Source organism: Drosophila kikkawai, chromosome 2R, assembly GCF_030179895.1.
Source record: "Drosophila kikkawai strain 14028-0561.14 chromosome 2R, DkikHiC1v2, whole genome shotgun sequence".
Classification (NCBI taxonomy): Eukaryota; Metazoa; Arthropoda; class Insecta; order Diptera; family Drosophilidae; genus Drosophila; species Drosophila kikkawai.
Genome location: NC_091729.1, coordinates 11,547,900 through 11,565,218, shown reverse-complemented (window position 1 = coordinate 11,565,218; position 17,319 = coordinate 11,547,900). Strand labels below are relative to the sequence as shown.

The 17,319-nt window shown below is 39.2% G+C and overlaps 1 protein-coding gene across 2 annotated transcripts in view; it reads left to right on the top strand.

Moving 5' to 3' along the window:
- LOC108078098 (uncharacterized) overlaps positions 1 to 17,319 on the top strand; it is a 75,218-nt gene that overhangs the window by 25,500 nt on the left and 32,399 nt on the right. For both annotated transcript variants that reach the window (XM_017171692.2, XM_017171694.2), the window contains 9 exons: positions 1,024 to 1,243; positions 1,305 to 1,564; positions 6,302 to 6,438; positions 6,503 to 6,799; positions 6,874 to 7,066; positions 8,714 to 8,838; positions 8,914 to 9,132; positions 9,211 to 9,352; positions 9,426 to 9,501. In XM_017171692.2, coding sequence (XP_017027181.1) covers positions 1,024 to 1,243; positions 1,305 to 1,564; positions 6,302 to 6,438; positions 6,503 to 6,799; positions 6,874 to 7,066; positions 8,714 to 8,838; positions 8,914 to 9,132; positions 9,211 to 9,352; positions 9,426 to 9,501 — 1,669 coding nt within the window. The remainder of the gene's footprint in view (positions 1 to 1,023; positions 1,244 to 1,304; positions 1,565 to 6,301; positions 6,439 to 6,502; positions 6,800 to 6,873; positions 7,067 to 8,713; positions 8,839 to 8,913; positions 9,133 to 9,210; positions 9,353 to 9,425; positions 9,502 to 17,319) is intronic.

The window sequence follows — 17,319 nt, the reverse complement described above, 5'->3', positions numbered from 1 at the left end:
GGCAGATATATAGATACATAAATAAATTTGAAACTGCGAAAATTTGCAAAAAACCGTTATATACAAATGGAAAATATTCAAATAAAGCGAGAGAATTAACTTTGTCGTATACGTAATATGCCGCCTGTCATTGCCAATAACGTGGTTTTGTTTTGTTTGGAGGCGGCTGAGGGTGTATCCATGTGTGTATTTTAATTTGTATAAACACAGATGACGTTTGAGAAGCGGAGCCCCGTGGGTTTGGCAGCGGCGGGGTTCAATCGGTTTGACAGGTCGTATACGTAACGTAACGTAACGTAAAGCCTAAAAGTTATTTATTTAAGGGTTTAAAACAAACGTGTAAGGTTTTAAATTTAAAGAAAGTTTAGAAAATTTGATACTTCATATTTTTTACTTATTAATATGACGAAGTGTGACTAAAGATTATTATTTTCTTTAGTTAATCTAGAAGATTAACCACAAAAAGCTTAAGATATTCTTTTCTTAAGCGTTTATTGTTGTTTGCCTGAATAAATGTTTTATTCATGGGTGTGTCAATCTGTCAATCTATCAGTACAAATGTAATTTATCAAGTCGTTTTTGTGTCAGCATCTTGAACAATTATAAACATCAAAGCCGGCTTGTGCTCATCAAGATTTAGCAGTTTATGGCAACCGAAATCCAATAAAAAATGTTCATATAGCTTTAAGCAATTAATGCAATCGAAATCTAAGATTTCTATTTTGGGGTTTTTTCACAACTATTGGGATTTGTAAACAACACATGGAGTCTAAGCATTTATTGCATTTATTCACACGGTGGCATAGAGGTCGTTACTGCGAATATGACTTAACAGTTGTTTGCTAAAAATCTCAGCTCTGTTAATCGATTTTAAATAGAACCATATTTGTATAGTTCACACCTTTGTCATGATGTTTCTGCGGAATCCTCGCTTATATAATTCTGCTAAATGAAACTGCAAATTTCCGGATCAGGAATTGAGCTATTAAAGACTAATATATATATATCAAAAATACTTCACAGGCCTCCAACAAACCGGAATCGGAGCGTTCCTATCAGCTGCGAAAACGCTCTACGCCCGCGGCCGAGAGAACCACCTTCGTGTGCTACACCTGCGGAACGGACACGCCCTCATCCCAGCTGCGACTGGTCTACTGCTGTCCGAATGCCGAGAGGGAACCCTATTATCCATTCATCAAGACCATGAAGGTCTACAAGAACGCTAGTCCAATTAGTCCGCAGGGTAAGTGCGTTAAATACAAGTTTTGTCATCCGAACTAACGCAATTATCTTGTGGCTTCCAGGCATGGTTCAGGTCTGTTCCACCTGCAATGAGAAGCACAGCAACCTGGCGGAGGGGGGTCCCCCGCCAGCCACTTCCAGCATCTCCCATTCGGCCGTGGGTGGCGGCGGCATTGGCTCACCCAGCGCTGGACAATCGCTGGAATCGAACTCCGTGGTGTACAGTGCCAGTGGAGCGATAGCTGCGCCCTTTGGGGGTCGTAACTCACCATCAGAGAAGTCCCTGGCCAATTCAGACTCCATGAGTAATGTGCGGTTTAGGGTAAGGATTTTGAAATCTGGTGATAAACGCAAAAGCATGCCATGGGGATAGCGATCTGAACATGTCTGCTTAAGGGAATTGTTTACGATTTTTTATGATTAGAAATAGTTGAGTATTTAAATGGGAAGCAAGGCCCTGAAAAGTCTTTTAAAAAGTTGTAATTTTCATAGGAATTCTTGTTTTTAAAAATGTATTAAAAAGCAAGCTAGACTAACCTTAAAGAAAGGTCTTTAAAGATCAGTTTAACGACTACCACAAACTGCTATACATCAGTTTTACCAGGATGTATTCCTACACGGAATCAATATTCTATATTTCAAGTGCAAGTTTTCCCACATTAACCCCTTCGTATCAGTTATGCAAAAGGAAACATATTCACACTGAAACCAATTCCAGATTTATGTTAAAGAAACTGGCTCTAACCGAAATTTTAATCTTAAAGAATTCTTTTTGGGGCCTCGACGATCGTAGAAATAGTGTCTTTCAAGTCTGCTTCTGCCTCGAACCCGTTTATATCGGTTATATAGGAAATACTTTTCTGAAACAAACCAATTCCGGGCCGTCGATTAGTTCGTTCACACACAGATGACGCAGTCAAATGGATCGATTGTCAATAACAATTTGTGCGGTGTACTCGAGGGAGATTTTCATTTGCCTGCATCATAAATAATCCCATATATACGCGTATATATTCACAGGGTATCGGTTAAGTGCGCAAACATGGAAATTTACTAGGCGAGAGAGTGTGCGGGAGATAATAGTTATGGTGGAAAAACAATGATTGCACTTATTACAGCAACTGGTGGGAGACTGAGCCACTGAGAGGATCGGATCAGATCGCATGGGTCAGCAGAAGCAACAACGAGTAGCACTCGACTCGAGGCAGCGATAACATTGCTCACATTTCCAGCGATTAGCGGAACTCACTTGCCCCCGCCTGGGCATGGCGATAACCCAACTGAACCGGGCCCCATTAAAGTGCCAGGCGTCTGGTAGTGGTGGCCACATAGTCAGCAGATAGAAAGAGCCAGAGGATGGTTCACGACCTGAAATTGTTGAGTAATTCATTTGAAGCCAGAAGGCCGTCCGCAGAAAGAGAGCGCTGCTAGATAGATCGGCTTATCAGATGGGCTGCAAAAGCTGGAAAAGCTATGGCTAATATCGCTTCGATCGTCAGCATGTTAACCAATTTGAGTCAACAAATGTCGAGATTAGATAGCCGGAACCTCTGGCCCCTGCCCACGGCAACTCCGCATGTTCTGTGTATACCTTTATGCTTCCTCCGACTTCTGCTCCTCGTCGGAGAAGGCAAATAAATATAGAGCAAGTGGTAAAAGGAGGAGAGACAAAAATGAAATTATTGTTTAAACAAGAGAACGCATATTGCGGGGGCAATAAAAAACTGGTAAACTTGGTCGAGTCAGAGTCGCCGGTTGCTGCCTTTTTATACCCTTGCAGGGTATTATAATTTCAGTCAGAAGTTTGCAACGCAGTGAAGGAGACGTTTCCGACCCCATAAAGTATATATATTCTTGATCAGCATCAACAGCCGAGTCGATCTAACCATGTCCGTCTGTCCGTCTGTCCGTCTGTCCGTCTGTCCGTCCGTCTGTCCGTCTGTCCGTCTGTCCGTCCGTCTGTCCGTTTCTACGCAAACTAGTCCCTCAGTTTTAAAGCTATCTGAATGAAACTTTGCATATAGTCTTCTATATACTCTCACTGCTATATATGTCGGAACGGGCCGGATCGGACGACTATATCATATAGCTGCCATACAAATGTTCGATATATTTTTAGAAAAAAAATTATAACTTTGCTGTTTTTCAACATTTTTGCACCATTTTTTAGATATGGCCATTTTATATTATTTCAAAATTTTGGTAAAAATTTTATGAAAATCAGACGACTATATCATATAGCTGCCATAGGAACGATCGGGAAATTAATAGAAAAAAAATTATAGATTCGTTGTTTTTCAACGTATTTTCATCTACTCCGGGATATAAGCTTATTTTATTATTCTAGAATTTTGGTATAAATTTCAAAAAAATCGGACGACTATATCTTATAGCTGCTATAGGAACGATAGGGAAAGTAATAGAAATAATTATAACTTCGTTGTTTTTCAACGTATTTTCATCTACTTTGGGACATGAGCTTTTAGTATTATTTCAGAATTTTGTTAACAATAATTTGAAAATCGGACAACTATATCATATAGCTGCCATAGAAGCGATCCGTAGATGTAGAGAAAATCTAAGGCTGGGAATGTAAAACTGTAACTGTCAAACTGTAAACAATAAATATAGAAAAAATGTTATGAAACTCTGTTTAGTGTCTGTTTTCGGCATTATAATTTATAATATAAATATCAAAACCAATCTGCAAGGGTATACAAACTTCGGCGTGCCGAAGTTAGCTTCCTTTCTTGTTTTTCTGTCAGTTTAAGGCATCTGCTTATAACCGGTTTACTTGTCTGCCTTTTTGCTTAATTCTACTTAAACGCTTTTTATTTATAGCCGGCTGTTGGTGGCTCTCATTGTTGTTGTCGCCAAGTTTTTAGTTTTGTTTATTTTGCTTTAGTTTTGTTCTCTTTTCATTCTTATTTTCTAATTTGAAATCTTGAAGCGTTTCGCCGCAGACAATTGAAAGACTTGTCGTCGCCTCGGTCGTAAATTATGACCATCTTCTTCTTGGGTTTGCTCTTCATATTCGCACATGTATATGCTTGGATTTATCTATACTTTATAAGTTTGTATATGGGCGAATGTCTTTGTTTAATCCCCCCCAATGTTTGCTGGCTATTTGTATAGCTTAATTTGTCTTAAAGTGTTTTCTCTTTCAGTCTCTTGTTGATTTACTGTTTCGTTTTGCTGATTTTAGTTCTGTGAGATTGTTTCCTCTGTCGGCCAGTATTTATATTGGTTAAATAATGGCATTATTCTAGCTTCTCTTTGGGAATTCCACGCATGATCTGTGCAGCCTTGACAGCGCCGAGTTGATTGACTTGAAAAGAATTATAATGTAGGAATTATTCTAATGGATATGGCAAAATGTTGTCTTTAGTTTTGTTGCCTCGGAATAAACAGAAACAGAATTTTGTCTTTAAACAGGTGCCGCCTGGTCTCATTTGATCTATTTTTTCTGTATATATATCTGTGATCTATGGTTATGAATACTGAATAATACTGCGTGTATATATATTCTGGGCTTATTCAGGTCATTGCACAATCGGGGCAGAGTTTTCGAAACTCGTTTTCCTTGCATAAAGAAACAGTAAACTGAAGCACACATAAAATACGAAATTAAATATAGATAAATGCAAATATTTATCAGCACAGTAACTCAATATTTAAACAATTCTTTCCGAATTGTTTACATTTGCATTGTCTTATTTGTTGATTTCTGTTTTGTGTTTTCTGTTTTCGTTTTCATGCCGGAGCGTAGCTGGCTTACTATTTGCATTACGGTCTCAGGGCTTTGAATTGCAAATGTTTGGCTTGGTTACCATTTATTCAAGCGACTAGGATCCCTATCTGGCGACTGATATTCCCCGAGATAACGCCAACAACTTTATTAAAGGCTATAAATGTATTAAGCTGAAGAAACACCTGCATTCGCATTCAGTCTCGAGTCATTCAACTAGCTTGAGCACTAAATAATAAGAATACAAGTGCTGCCTGATAAATACTCTTTGATTAAAATCGGAAATTATTAATCAAATACTGGGTTGATGGGAGTAATAGATTTTTACAAAGCTCTTTTAACAGCAAATATGAATCAGAAGAGCCCACAATGAGTTAATGTTTTTTGTTCAATTGTAAAGAGCTGCCTGCTCGACTTGAGGGGCCCTTGAATAACCAATTATTTTCAAATATAGACAGTGTTGACACACATCATGTTTTCAAGTCATGATGAAGCAGAAAATAAGACGGAAATTTTACACTCAGAATAAAAACTATTAAGAACCTTCTAAATTTCAGTTATTTCAATCACAAAGATTCAAGATTCCAAGATCAACAATTTTTAAAGGGATAATATCATCTTAAATAATTAATTATTTAATTACTAATAATATAAAATTAATTTCAATTAATTAATTTTCAACTTTAAGATCACAATCCCTCTTCAAGAAATTCTCAGCTCAAAAAACTTAGATAATATCATAGTAGAATTATACTATGGATAATATAATCTCGAAAAAAGTCATTACCTTTTTCTCCAAGTGTACAGGAAAAGTCATAAAAAGAAATTGTTCAATGTCAACTTTGAACCCCAGCCACGATGATTGATATCATCTAATTAGTCCTAAACGAACCGAGATAAGGAGCTTTTGGCTTCGGAGAGGCATTCATTCGCTCTCGCCCTCGAAATCTATAAGTCGCAAAACCAAAAGGGAGATAAGTGAGCCGCGCACACGGTTCGAACTGGATGGATTCGGTTTTACGCAAAAGTCGAAAGCGGCGAAACCCAGTCGAACGCCAGTCATAGAGTCGAGTGCCTACTCCTTGAATAGCAAATCAATTGTGTGTAGAATATTAAATAAAATTTGGTTTGGTTTGGTGGGCCTTTATATTTCCCATTCCTATTTTTGCCTCTGATTAGATAGCGTTCGAAAAGTTAGTCTTTGCCGATCGTCGCGGCAGCTGGCATTCGTTGCGTGATATTCTTAGAACTAAATACACAAATAGCTAATATACAATCTGTGTGTTTTCAATTTCATTCCATCGTTGATAGCCTTACGAGACGAACTCAAACAATTCCAACTCAAACACGGCACGCGACCTCAAGCAAATTCGTCGCTGCGATTCGCGCCCAAATTCGCCGAGTTCCAGCCAAGGAGGAGCTATCGAGAATGGGCACGGACAGTATCCGTAAGTGAATTATCCAGCCGACAGACAGACAATCCTTTAATCGTGACACATTTCCCTCTTGCAGCTGCTCCATTTGCAAAGTGCTTTGCCCTTCAAACAAAATGGATTGGCTGTCCACTAGTGCCGAGCACATGAACTCCCATGCCATGCACTTTCCCTGTCTCAAGGCCAATGCCGTTACCAGCAATAATAACAATAATAATAGTAATACCAATAATAACAACAACAATAATACCAATAACAACAACAACAACAACGAGCTGAACAGCAATCGCGTGTTAGCGTGCAAGGACTGCAAGGATTACCTGGCCAGCCAATGGGAGTCGATGGATGCGGAACGCGTCCCCCTCGAGCACAGAAGGTTCATTGCATTTGCATTCGATTTCTCAGGCTTAACTGGAAACGTGTCTAACTTTGTGTTTCTTTTTGTTTCAGATACAACATTCCCTCGCCCATGCTGACCTCCAGCTCACCAAACGGATCTCGGCACGGAGCCATGAGTATCAACACTCCGCCCTCCACGCCATCCATATCATCGTCGACCCCTGCCAGCACCTCAATCTACTGTTTCCTCTGCGGCCTGCACTCGGATTTGACGTTAGCCAGGGTGCTCTATGCCAGCAAAGAGGTAGAGTCCCCAACTACAAATAGCAATGAGAAATAGGTTAAAACTAACTAGTTATTAGCGAAACTCTTTATTAGGCAAGGCAATGAAGCGTAAGGTGGACAATGAGCTAATGATCTTGGGAAGAGCCGGGGCATATAGATAATTAGATTATGAAATATATTGCTTCATGAAGCTCAGATACAATTTGTTAACAGTTATTAGTTTCTCAAATTGTATTTGATAAGATTTATAGGTTTCACCAGATAGATCTAAAAGGGAACTACATGTGTACGTGAATATTATAATACCACTTCGAATAGTCTCGGATACTTTGTACATAGAATTTCTGAATTCTGGAATTAATCTGGAATTATTTTTGTAACATAAAATTTAAAATCGTAAAATTTAAACTGAAAGTCTTCAACATAAACTTGGTAAAAAGCCAAAAATATAATTTTTATGCAATATTTAGAACGAAAAACAATTCATTAAGGTCACATTCAAAGTTGACAAATAATTACTTAATTATTAAATGGAAATATTCCAAGATACTGCTTAGCTTTTTAAATAAGACATTATCGTAGATCAAATTTAACTTATATTTAGGTTTAAAAACCTTTACTCATATATTTTGTAAAAACTTTCAAATCAATGTTGATAATCAATTGAAATTCACTAGTTTAGTTCTATAAAAGTAACATAGAACTCTACAGAAACCTAACTAAAGTATTAAGCTACTTATTAAATTAAGTAACTTAGCTTGCCAGTTTCAAACATGCACAGTTAAGCCTTAGATTGACATCAACTTGGGGGTATTAAGAGCTTAATTTGTGCTTCGGCTCAAGTCGTAAGACCTTCATTCAATTTGGGCCACATTAAATGTGTATGTATGCATAATATTTGCTGTATCGCTTGGCCAAACATGTAATTTGCTGATAAGTTAAGGTATTTTCAGCCACACATACGACAATCAATTAATATCGAGACGAAAAATTAGAAATTTTATACTTAAAAATGATTTTTAATATAAATAATATGATATTAGAGCGATCTCTTTATAACATTAAAAATATTGCAAGCTTGATCTATCATTAAAAAAAGGTACATTTCAGATATCGAAAAATATCGATTTTTTGTATCGATATTATCAAAAATATCAATAAAATATTTAATTTAGTATTTATAACATGATATTGATATTTCTTGATATATAAACATTTATTAGAATATTTATTTATCGCATATATATCGAAATGTTAAAATTTAAATGCATATATCGACTTTCCCGTAAAATATCGATACCGTTTAGATACATCAATATTTGCAGACATCCCTAGTTCATAGTAAATTCAACTGTTACATTATATGCGGGCGGATTGCTTTAGATAGCGCTTCCTATAGAGCATATCAAATATTATTAATATTATCTCAGTGCTGAGTTGTTCATTAATTATTGGATAAAACTGTTTTATTAGCTAATGTGATGTGTTTTAGTTTATTTCGATAGTGAAACATAAAGATAGGTTCAGATAAGATAAGCTATGTATTACGATTATTTTATACATCTGATTTTATCTACTCTTCCACTTTTGTAACTGTTATCAACAAATTTAAGTTAATTGTTACTATATAAATATCTCTATAATTAAATTTCCTTTATTGTTTTAGGGTTCGAGGCCTTATTTTCCGCTGTTACTCAAACACAATTCACTACCCAATGCTGAGCAACTGAGAAACAATTCGGCCCTGGTCTGCACCTTTTGTTACCATTCCATGTTGAATCAGTGGCGCAAGTGAGTCAACTGGCTGCATTAAATATCTGTACAAATGTGCAAATATTAATTACTTCGTTTTCCCTATCTCTGCAGATACGAGGCCCAGAGTCCCAGCGTGAATCCAGCGGATCGTAAATACAATTGGCATGATTACAACTGTCACCTGTGCGGCATAACGACTTATAGGAAGCGTGTCCGGGCGCTGCCCGTCAACGAGTTTCCATTTGTGAAGCACCAGAAGAGCGACGATGGCCTGCTGTTGGAGAATGGAGAATATGCGGTGGTCTGCCTGGATTGCTACGAGAGCTTAAGGTGGGAGAACTTTCCTGATTTTAACTAACTAACTTTTTTGAGACAAATATGTAATTTATCATTTTTCTATCCCTACAGACAACAAGCCTCGCAGCACGATCGCTTTGGGGTGCCTATTTCCAGGCGGGCCTACAACTGGGTGCCACAACCGCCTCCACCTGAGGACAGTCCCGAGTCGGCAGTGGCCCGTCTGCCCTGTGGCGAGCGCTCCGATCGCATTGTAAGTATATATACACTATCTATACAATAATGCAACCTGACCCGTGTCCATGTGCCAATTCTTGCCCCCACAGCTCATTAGCAGTGCCTTGAGGCCCGTGCCAGGAAAGAAGACCACATCGCCCAAGCAGTACGACAAGTCAAAAGAAGGTAAGTGACTCCAAATGGGCAGCCAACCAAGGGCGTGGGGGGAAGCCTCTTTCTCGGCTTCTGGTAACGCGAAACGCTCCTCAAGCGCCCCGGGGTTAGCGGGTTCAAGTGAAACCCAATTCGCGTCAATAAATTTCAATTGGTTTCACTTAACTTTGAGTGTTCGGCGGCGTTGGCCGCTTTGCTCGGACAGTTCAATAATAGCCCCCGCTCGGACCGTTTAGCCTTTCAAAGAGCAACATTGCTCACTGGTTTGGGTGGGCGAACAAACAAACATTTGCTGGCACCGAGATTATTTTGCATATATTGACAGGGATAAGTGCATTTGTGGGGAATCTGTTCGTTTATGTATTTGATTTTTAAACGGATTACGCTGTATCTATGCAAATTGGAGTTAATATGGGAAAATAATATGGTTTTACACATGGATCAGGTTTCGATTGGAATTTAATTATAGATGTATAGTTTATTATAGATCATGTCAGCATTTATCGGTCAGATAAGTTGTCAATTATCATATTAATAGCTAGTTTGAGAATGAGAACTTGTAAGTTTTCCAAAATCATTGGGATTGACTGAGTTGACAGATAATTTAGATGGAATATATACAAGAAAGTAAGTCACAGCACACTTTCTGCGCTTTACAGGACACTCTTTCCTCTTAACAGTATGCTTTTTGAGGTTTATGGCGACTTACAGCACACTTAGAGCTTAACATTCCAGTTCTTCCGCTTTACAGTTCACTTTTAGCGCTTTACAGTTCACTTTTTAAGCTTTATATCACATTTTACTAGTTCACGTTCAGTTAAGTTGGTCTAATGAGAAAACCCAATCTAATATTCAGCCAGTTTGACTGATCAGGCTGTTAAAAGCCTAAGAATTTTCCCAATTTATTAAAACAAAATGTGTATTTCCAGGATTTATATCTGTGAACATTTTAATCAGACTAAAATTTTAGTATTAAGAACTTTATAAACGTTACCATTTTGCCTAAATTGACACTAAAATCAAATTTCTCTTTGAATTGCGTTTTCCGAATTATATTTTCTGTTATTTTTGGCATATTAGTTTGGTCTCGTCCCTCAAGAGTCCTTAAGCCACCATACACACACACACACGCATACTCCTCAAATCTCAGCAAAAGCTTCTCTAATTGCATTTCCCCCTGAATACGAGAGTGCAGAGGAAAAACTTCAACCTGAATAAGAAATCAACTGATTAAATGCCCAATAACAAGCTGGGACCACAAGGCGGAGGGGGGCGGAGAAATGCTCTCCTTCATGTACTCTAGCTCTTGTAATAAATATTGATTTTTTATGAATTGCAATGTAGGGGCGGGGCTGTGGTGGGGGTGTGGCTTTCGTCCTCTTTCCTCACTTATTTATGCAGCAGCAATGGCGTCGGTAAACTTCTTCAATAAAATGCCAAAAAGGAAACATCATAAAAATAAATAAACAGAGAAACCACAAGCACACACAGACGACGGTCTGTGTATATAGCTTTGCACACGAATTTTTATGCAGCTACCCCAGCAGTGTACACACACAGAGACACTGTGAACCTCCTCCGCCCACACAAAACCACCTACAAATGCCACTTCCGACAACAGCAATCCCCAAACGAAAGGAGAACGAACGAACGAGCAAGCAAGCACAAATAATAAAAGCAACAGCATAAAGTATTTCGAATTGAATTACTCCGTGTTATCCTGTCAACCATACGAAAACACTCAAGACCATTCAACATGCCACACGCTTCCTGTGCGCCACCCACCACCCATTCACCCATCCACCCAGCCATTGTGAGGTCCCCCTGGGATCTATGGGGCACCCACTCCACCCACCGTTTAAGGAGTTGGCATCGATTTGCAAAAAGTATATTACCACCCGGAAAAGGACGAGGGTTGGGGGGCTCAACTTCACCCCGCCAGCGTCGATGCCGCCAATAAAATGAAGTTATGCTTGGCGGGGGGCTGGGAGTCCGGGGAGTTGAATAAGTAAACATAAAACCACTGAATTTACGCTTATTGCACCCGCAAACATTTTGTTTAACACAACAACAGCTCTGGCTCTCTCTCCCTCTGTTTCTTACTCTTTCTCTGTCTCTCCCTGTGGCTATCTCGCTCGGCACAGTGGGTTGTGTGGGTGTCATTTCCGGCCTCAATTTCAAAAGAAGCTCAAATTTCCACACAATTTTCCGGCTTCGCTCTTTGGCACTTTGCTTCGTCTCAACTCGTCTCGTCTCGTTTCGTTTCGTTTGCTCTCGGAATCGTTTTTTTGCACCCCCCGATGTTGAAGTTTTGGACCCTTACCCCTACCCCTAACCATCCCCTCCCATTCCCTCCCCCTTTCCTCTATTTACCCGCCGCCCCGTTTGACTGACAGCCGTTTCCTCGTTGCCACTTGTTCAGTCAGTCACTCAGCAAAGACCCAACCCCCGAAGCTAGCTGCCCGCAACCCCTAACCACAATTCTGCTCTGTTGCCGCCTTTGGTTGTGCTTTTTTGCTTTTGCCACATCTTGTCGTTGTTGTAGTTGTTGGCCAAGTTGCCACCTTTGCCACAAAAATATTTCAAGCACTTGCCTCCCCCCAAACCTCGACACTACCCCTCCTTCGTTTCCGTTTTGCGTAGAATAACAGTTACATTATCCTTTTTATTGCCACACTTTCCAGACACGAATGCGAGGACGAGACTGAAAGAAAAGTGTGTGGCACAAGGGAGGAGTGGGAGGAAGTGGTGGCAAAAGTGTCGAGAGAGAAAGGAGGTAGAAAACCAGGCCCAGACACAGACATATTTGGCTTGTGGCAAGCTACGACGTGCCCCCGTCGACCCTTTTCGTCTTTTCCGTTTTTGAGTTTATTGTGCTCGCCTTTCCCCCGAACCCCCTTTCCGCTTTTTTTTTTTGCACCCCCTCTAGGAACTTCCAGGAAATTGTGGGCGAAAAATGTGCATTTATTTTTGCTGGAACTTGCTTCCTTGGGCATGACTCGAGTCGCAGTAAATTGTGGTAAACACGAAGCCAAGTGTTTGGAGAGAATTTACCCGGTTATGCCCCACAGTGGTTGCGCCCCTGCACGCACAGTGGGTCGCATCGTCATTTGCATAATTGGCAAACATGATTGCAGGCTGAAGAGATTCGTGTCAAGGAATGGACTTTGTTGTGGTGTGCGTAGTGTGTGTGTGTGACTGTGTAATTTAAGGGGAATTATGCAAAGCAAAAATTGACTTCTAGCCTTAGATTATGGTGATTTTCGTTAGCCGTGAATATTTAATATACGGTGGGTGTTAAATTTCACATAATCGGTAAGAGCCAGGAAACGGGAAAATTCATGTTTCTTGATGACTCATTATTATATAGAAAGAAAAATGCAAAATACTAAAGCATTAATCTATAATACACTTAGGGTACGTGTTTTCTTGGGAAAATTATTATTCATTGGATTAATAATTCCGACATTAAGTTAAAAAGAAAATAAAATTTGTAATGCAAATTTTTAGGTTTGCCTGGAAAATAAGAAAAATAAGGAATTGATCAATAGAGGTCGCTTAAAATTCCCAAGTACGAATTCAGCGACAAATCACAAAGTATTGACAAGGTTTCTAGCTTGTTATTGGCTATAAATCAGTTCATAAAAATATATTTTAGTGGTTTAACTATTCAAACACCCATTGTTTGTTTTTTGTTTATTAAAAAAAATACAAATTAATGTATTAATGTCCCAATGCTACTATTATTTCGAAATATCCCCCAGAAATGTTAAATATATATCCTTAATAGTTTCCCAGATCGCATCATTCTCCTTCAACCACTAGCTCCAATTGATTCGCATGTTAAACCAGTTTATTATCGTCCATTTTCGACAGGACAATTTCCATTTCGAGCAGCACGCTTTACATCTTTGTTGGTGCGAACCGAGCAGCATCGCAGCAGCCTTACAACTTCATCCCTTTGTAATCATCATCATCTGTTAGCAGCAGCTGATTTATCCTCGAAACACACACAATCACGAGATATGCATATGTTGGTGCTCGTAGCTGTCAGCACATAACCTCAACTCACTTAAGGGGGTTCCCCATTCCCTGTCTCTCCATCTTTCTCTCCCTCTCTCTTTGGGCACATAAAGCGCTGATGTGGCATGAAAAAACATATAAATTCTGCCAATCGATGAAGATAAAATACATTTTGTAATACGTTAGCCCACAACCACCACCCTATCCCTCTCTTATCTGGAGGTGGGAGGTTGGGGTTGGGGGTTGGGCGGACGTCTGAGGTCAACCGTTCGAGTGTGGGCGTCTTTTGGGAGTCAACGAAGTGTGCAACGTCAACTCGCACACACAAAAAGGCATTCCATGTGGGTGTAAGTGAAATTTCAAGTGGCGCTACCAAGGCAAACTTCAGCATTGACTCTTAGTATGCCGCCCCCCACATATGCTTTTGAGTACAGTGGAGCCTCTTAGGGTTGAACTTGTGAAAATTTAAGGTATCAAGTATTAAACAAACTTTTAAAATTTAAAGCTGAAATTATACAAGATCGAAAGATCAAGTAAATAATTTTCGAGTCTTTTCAAGCTTAGGCTGTTCATCTTTCGAAGCTCGACTGCATATGAATGAGCGTGTGTTGGGAAACCCTTTAAAAGCTTGTTGTTGCCAGACACATAAACGTTTAGCCCATAAACCCTTGATGTATGGAACATAAACACCACACTTGCAAGTGCCACTCATTCGGTGGTTACTGGGGGATCTGAACGGGGTCCGGGACTCGGTACTCCGAGGTATCGTGGGGCTTGTGGCCCTGGTGTCAGTGGTTAGTGGTGGTTGCTTGCCAGCTAACTGCTAACTGAAATCCAATGTGTGTGTCCGGATACGGGTTTGAGTCTCTCCGTCTCTCATTCCTGGGTCCGGCAACCGCAATGTCAATAAATATGTTACGCCTGACTCGTCCTTTTTCGCTCGCAGGAGGGGCCTTTGTTGGTTAGCAATTTGGTTAAACATATTTATTTGGGGAGCGCTCTGGCCTGGTCGGCCGGTAGTTCACAGTGTTTTTTTCTTTTGTTCGATTTCGACCGGAACATCGAGTTAGCCGTAACAATTTCTGTATTTTTCATATTCAATTTGAAGGCTTCGATTTATTTCCGACAATTGTAGACGGCCGGCCGGCAGGCACAGCTCAGCAAAAATATTTACATTTTTGGTTCTCGCCTGAAAAATGCAGTGCATTTATTTGTACAAACTTTCCATATTCAAATTGCATTTTCTGCTATATAGAATGTGAAAGATTTTTATTAGCCAGCCAGCCAGCCAGGCTTATGAGATCTTCTTCTCCCTTCTGCTACGACGTTGCAAGGGAAAAAGTTGTTGGCCAAGGATAATCTTATTGTTGCTCCCTTTTTGCAGCTAATTCCTATGCTGAAACTTTTTGGGTTCTCAACTTGCAAGTCTTTATTATTTTTTGTTTTTGCAAAAATTGCAGTCGCAAATTTAATTAAAAAACTTGACAACAACTAGGGACTCGCATACATATACGCAGACTGACTTTGAATTTTATCAACCCCCAAAGTGGTGCAATTCGGGGGAAAAGGAAGGACGAACGGAAGGAAAGTGGAATGGTGGGTGGTGAAGGCTTCAAGACACGAACTACGCGATTCTCATGCTTCCTTTTTAGCTCTTGTTGTTGTTGTTGTTGTTGTCGCCGCCATATTTACTTTGTATTTGTTTACGTTTTTATTGTGTGCTTTAGCGCATGAATTTAAATATTTGCCAGTTGGTCCTTGCCGAGAAAGGAAACAGTAACAGAAGCAGACATCCAACAACATTTGTGTAGAGCAGAGCTTCTGTAAATGCACGCTAGAAAAATTACCATATATTTGTCGATAATTTCGATAATATTGATATTTTATAGCAAATGTAATCAACTGTTATAGAAGGAAAACGCTTAGGTTAAAACTATAACGAAAAATATTAGAAGGTTATCAAGAACTAAGTCTAAAAAAAGTTGATAAATCGATAATTTCGATATTGACATTTACAAATTTATAGTATCGATAAAAATCGTATATTACTCTTATATATTTCTAATAAAAAATGGTTTCTGCAATTTTCTGTATTAGAAATTGTAATGAAAATGCAATTTCCGATTAAATATCGAAAAAGTATCACTTCTAAAAAAAATGTATTATCGAAATATCAATTATTATTGCTCACTTGGGAATAATAATTTTAATAAAAACATTCTCTAGTTTCTTTCGGTGTGCCATTGTTGCTTCTTTTATTGCACTTTTCACTTGCCCCACCTCCTCGCGCCGTCTGTTTGTATATGTGTGCTAGCGCCAAAGTGATTTACTGTTATAAATATTTGCTTGTGAGCTTTTTAAGTACTTTTTCTCTTCGTTTCCTTTGGCGTACTTTTGTTTTGTTTCGTTTTCTTTTTTTTTTTTCGTTTTGTCGGTTCGGTTTTGTGTTTCTTGCTCGTGTTCGCTGCTGTTTTGCACTTTTTTTCGCCACGTTTGCTTTGGCATTCATTCCCAGTTTATTCAGTTCTTCGTCAGCGCCTAGTAACTGTTTGCTTTATGAGCTCAGACCAGCTTTCACTGGCCCTCCCCCCCGGTGCCCACTTTCGCCCACGGAGGAGCACTTTGTTTGCTTGTTTCTGTTGCATACTTTTCAGCGTAATTTTATTGAATCGTGTTTACCCTTATGTCGAGTCGGGTTCTGTTTGTGTTTTCCCTTACTCATTTTTATTGCCCACACCCCTGCGCCCTCATTTGCTTTCGTGGCTGGTGCCCATTGTGATTTTTGGGGTTTTGCTTTGATGCACGGAAAGAAATTTTGATATTGTGAAATTAATTATGACTTAAGAAAAAAAAGTGGCTTTAAATTATTTGTGAAATCATTTCATTTGCTTTGAATCTGAAAGCTATTAAATAAACTTGAAAGCAACTGGTCTAAAATTATATTAGTATTATCTACAATTTCCCTTGCATACTTTTAGATGCCTTTTAAATTTATTTTAAATCTTCGATGCGTTAATTTTACGCTGAATATTATTATTTCTATAAACTTTTTATTATTTATAAGATGAAAAGTTCTTACTGGTAGTAGAGATATGAAAAAATCTACAGAGCTTCTTAAACCTTAAAAAAACTCATCTTATAAGGCTTGAAAATTAGATCATTTCCTGTAGGTTTTATATCTCATTGTCCTATCGAATAAATGTCTCAAAGTCTTTATCCTTCAGATACGTGAAATACTGTTTTTGAAACGATTTTTCGTAGATCAAGGCCCACTGTATCTAGCCTTTAATGGCAATCTCCACTGTGCACTTGCACCGCTGACTCCTCACCGCTCCCCGGGGGAATCATTTTGCATTAACTGAGCAAATAAACCAACTTTGTTATACTTTCGTTCATTTCATTCCGTTTGCCTTGGCCGTAGGTGAAGAATGGCAAGGAGGAAGAGGATGTGGTGGGGGTTGGGTTTGGCTAAAAGAGAGGGGGGTTGTTGATATTTCTGCTTCTGCTTTGGTTTCTGTTTCTGTTTCTGGGTTTCTTTAACAGTTGTTGTTGCTTTTGTTCTGCTTGGGTGGTTATTTACCCTGTTTCGCTGTTGTGTTTGCCTGTGTACTCTCCATCCACTCCCCTCTTCTTAACCCCCTTTTAGCCCACTTCACCCAGCCTTTCCTCTCTCTTCTTTGCCATCCCCTGTGCCGGCTTTGTGTGTGTGTGTGAAATTGAATGCTCAATTGAGCACTTAATTAGCAAAAACAGTTTTTAATGACGACACGAAAGCTTTTATGCTTTGAATTCTGCGTGCAATGGGGT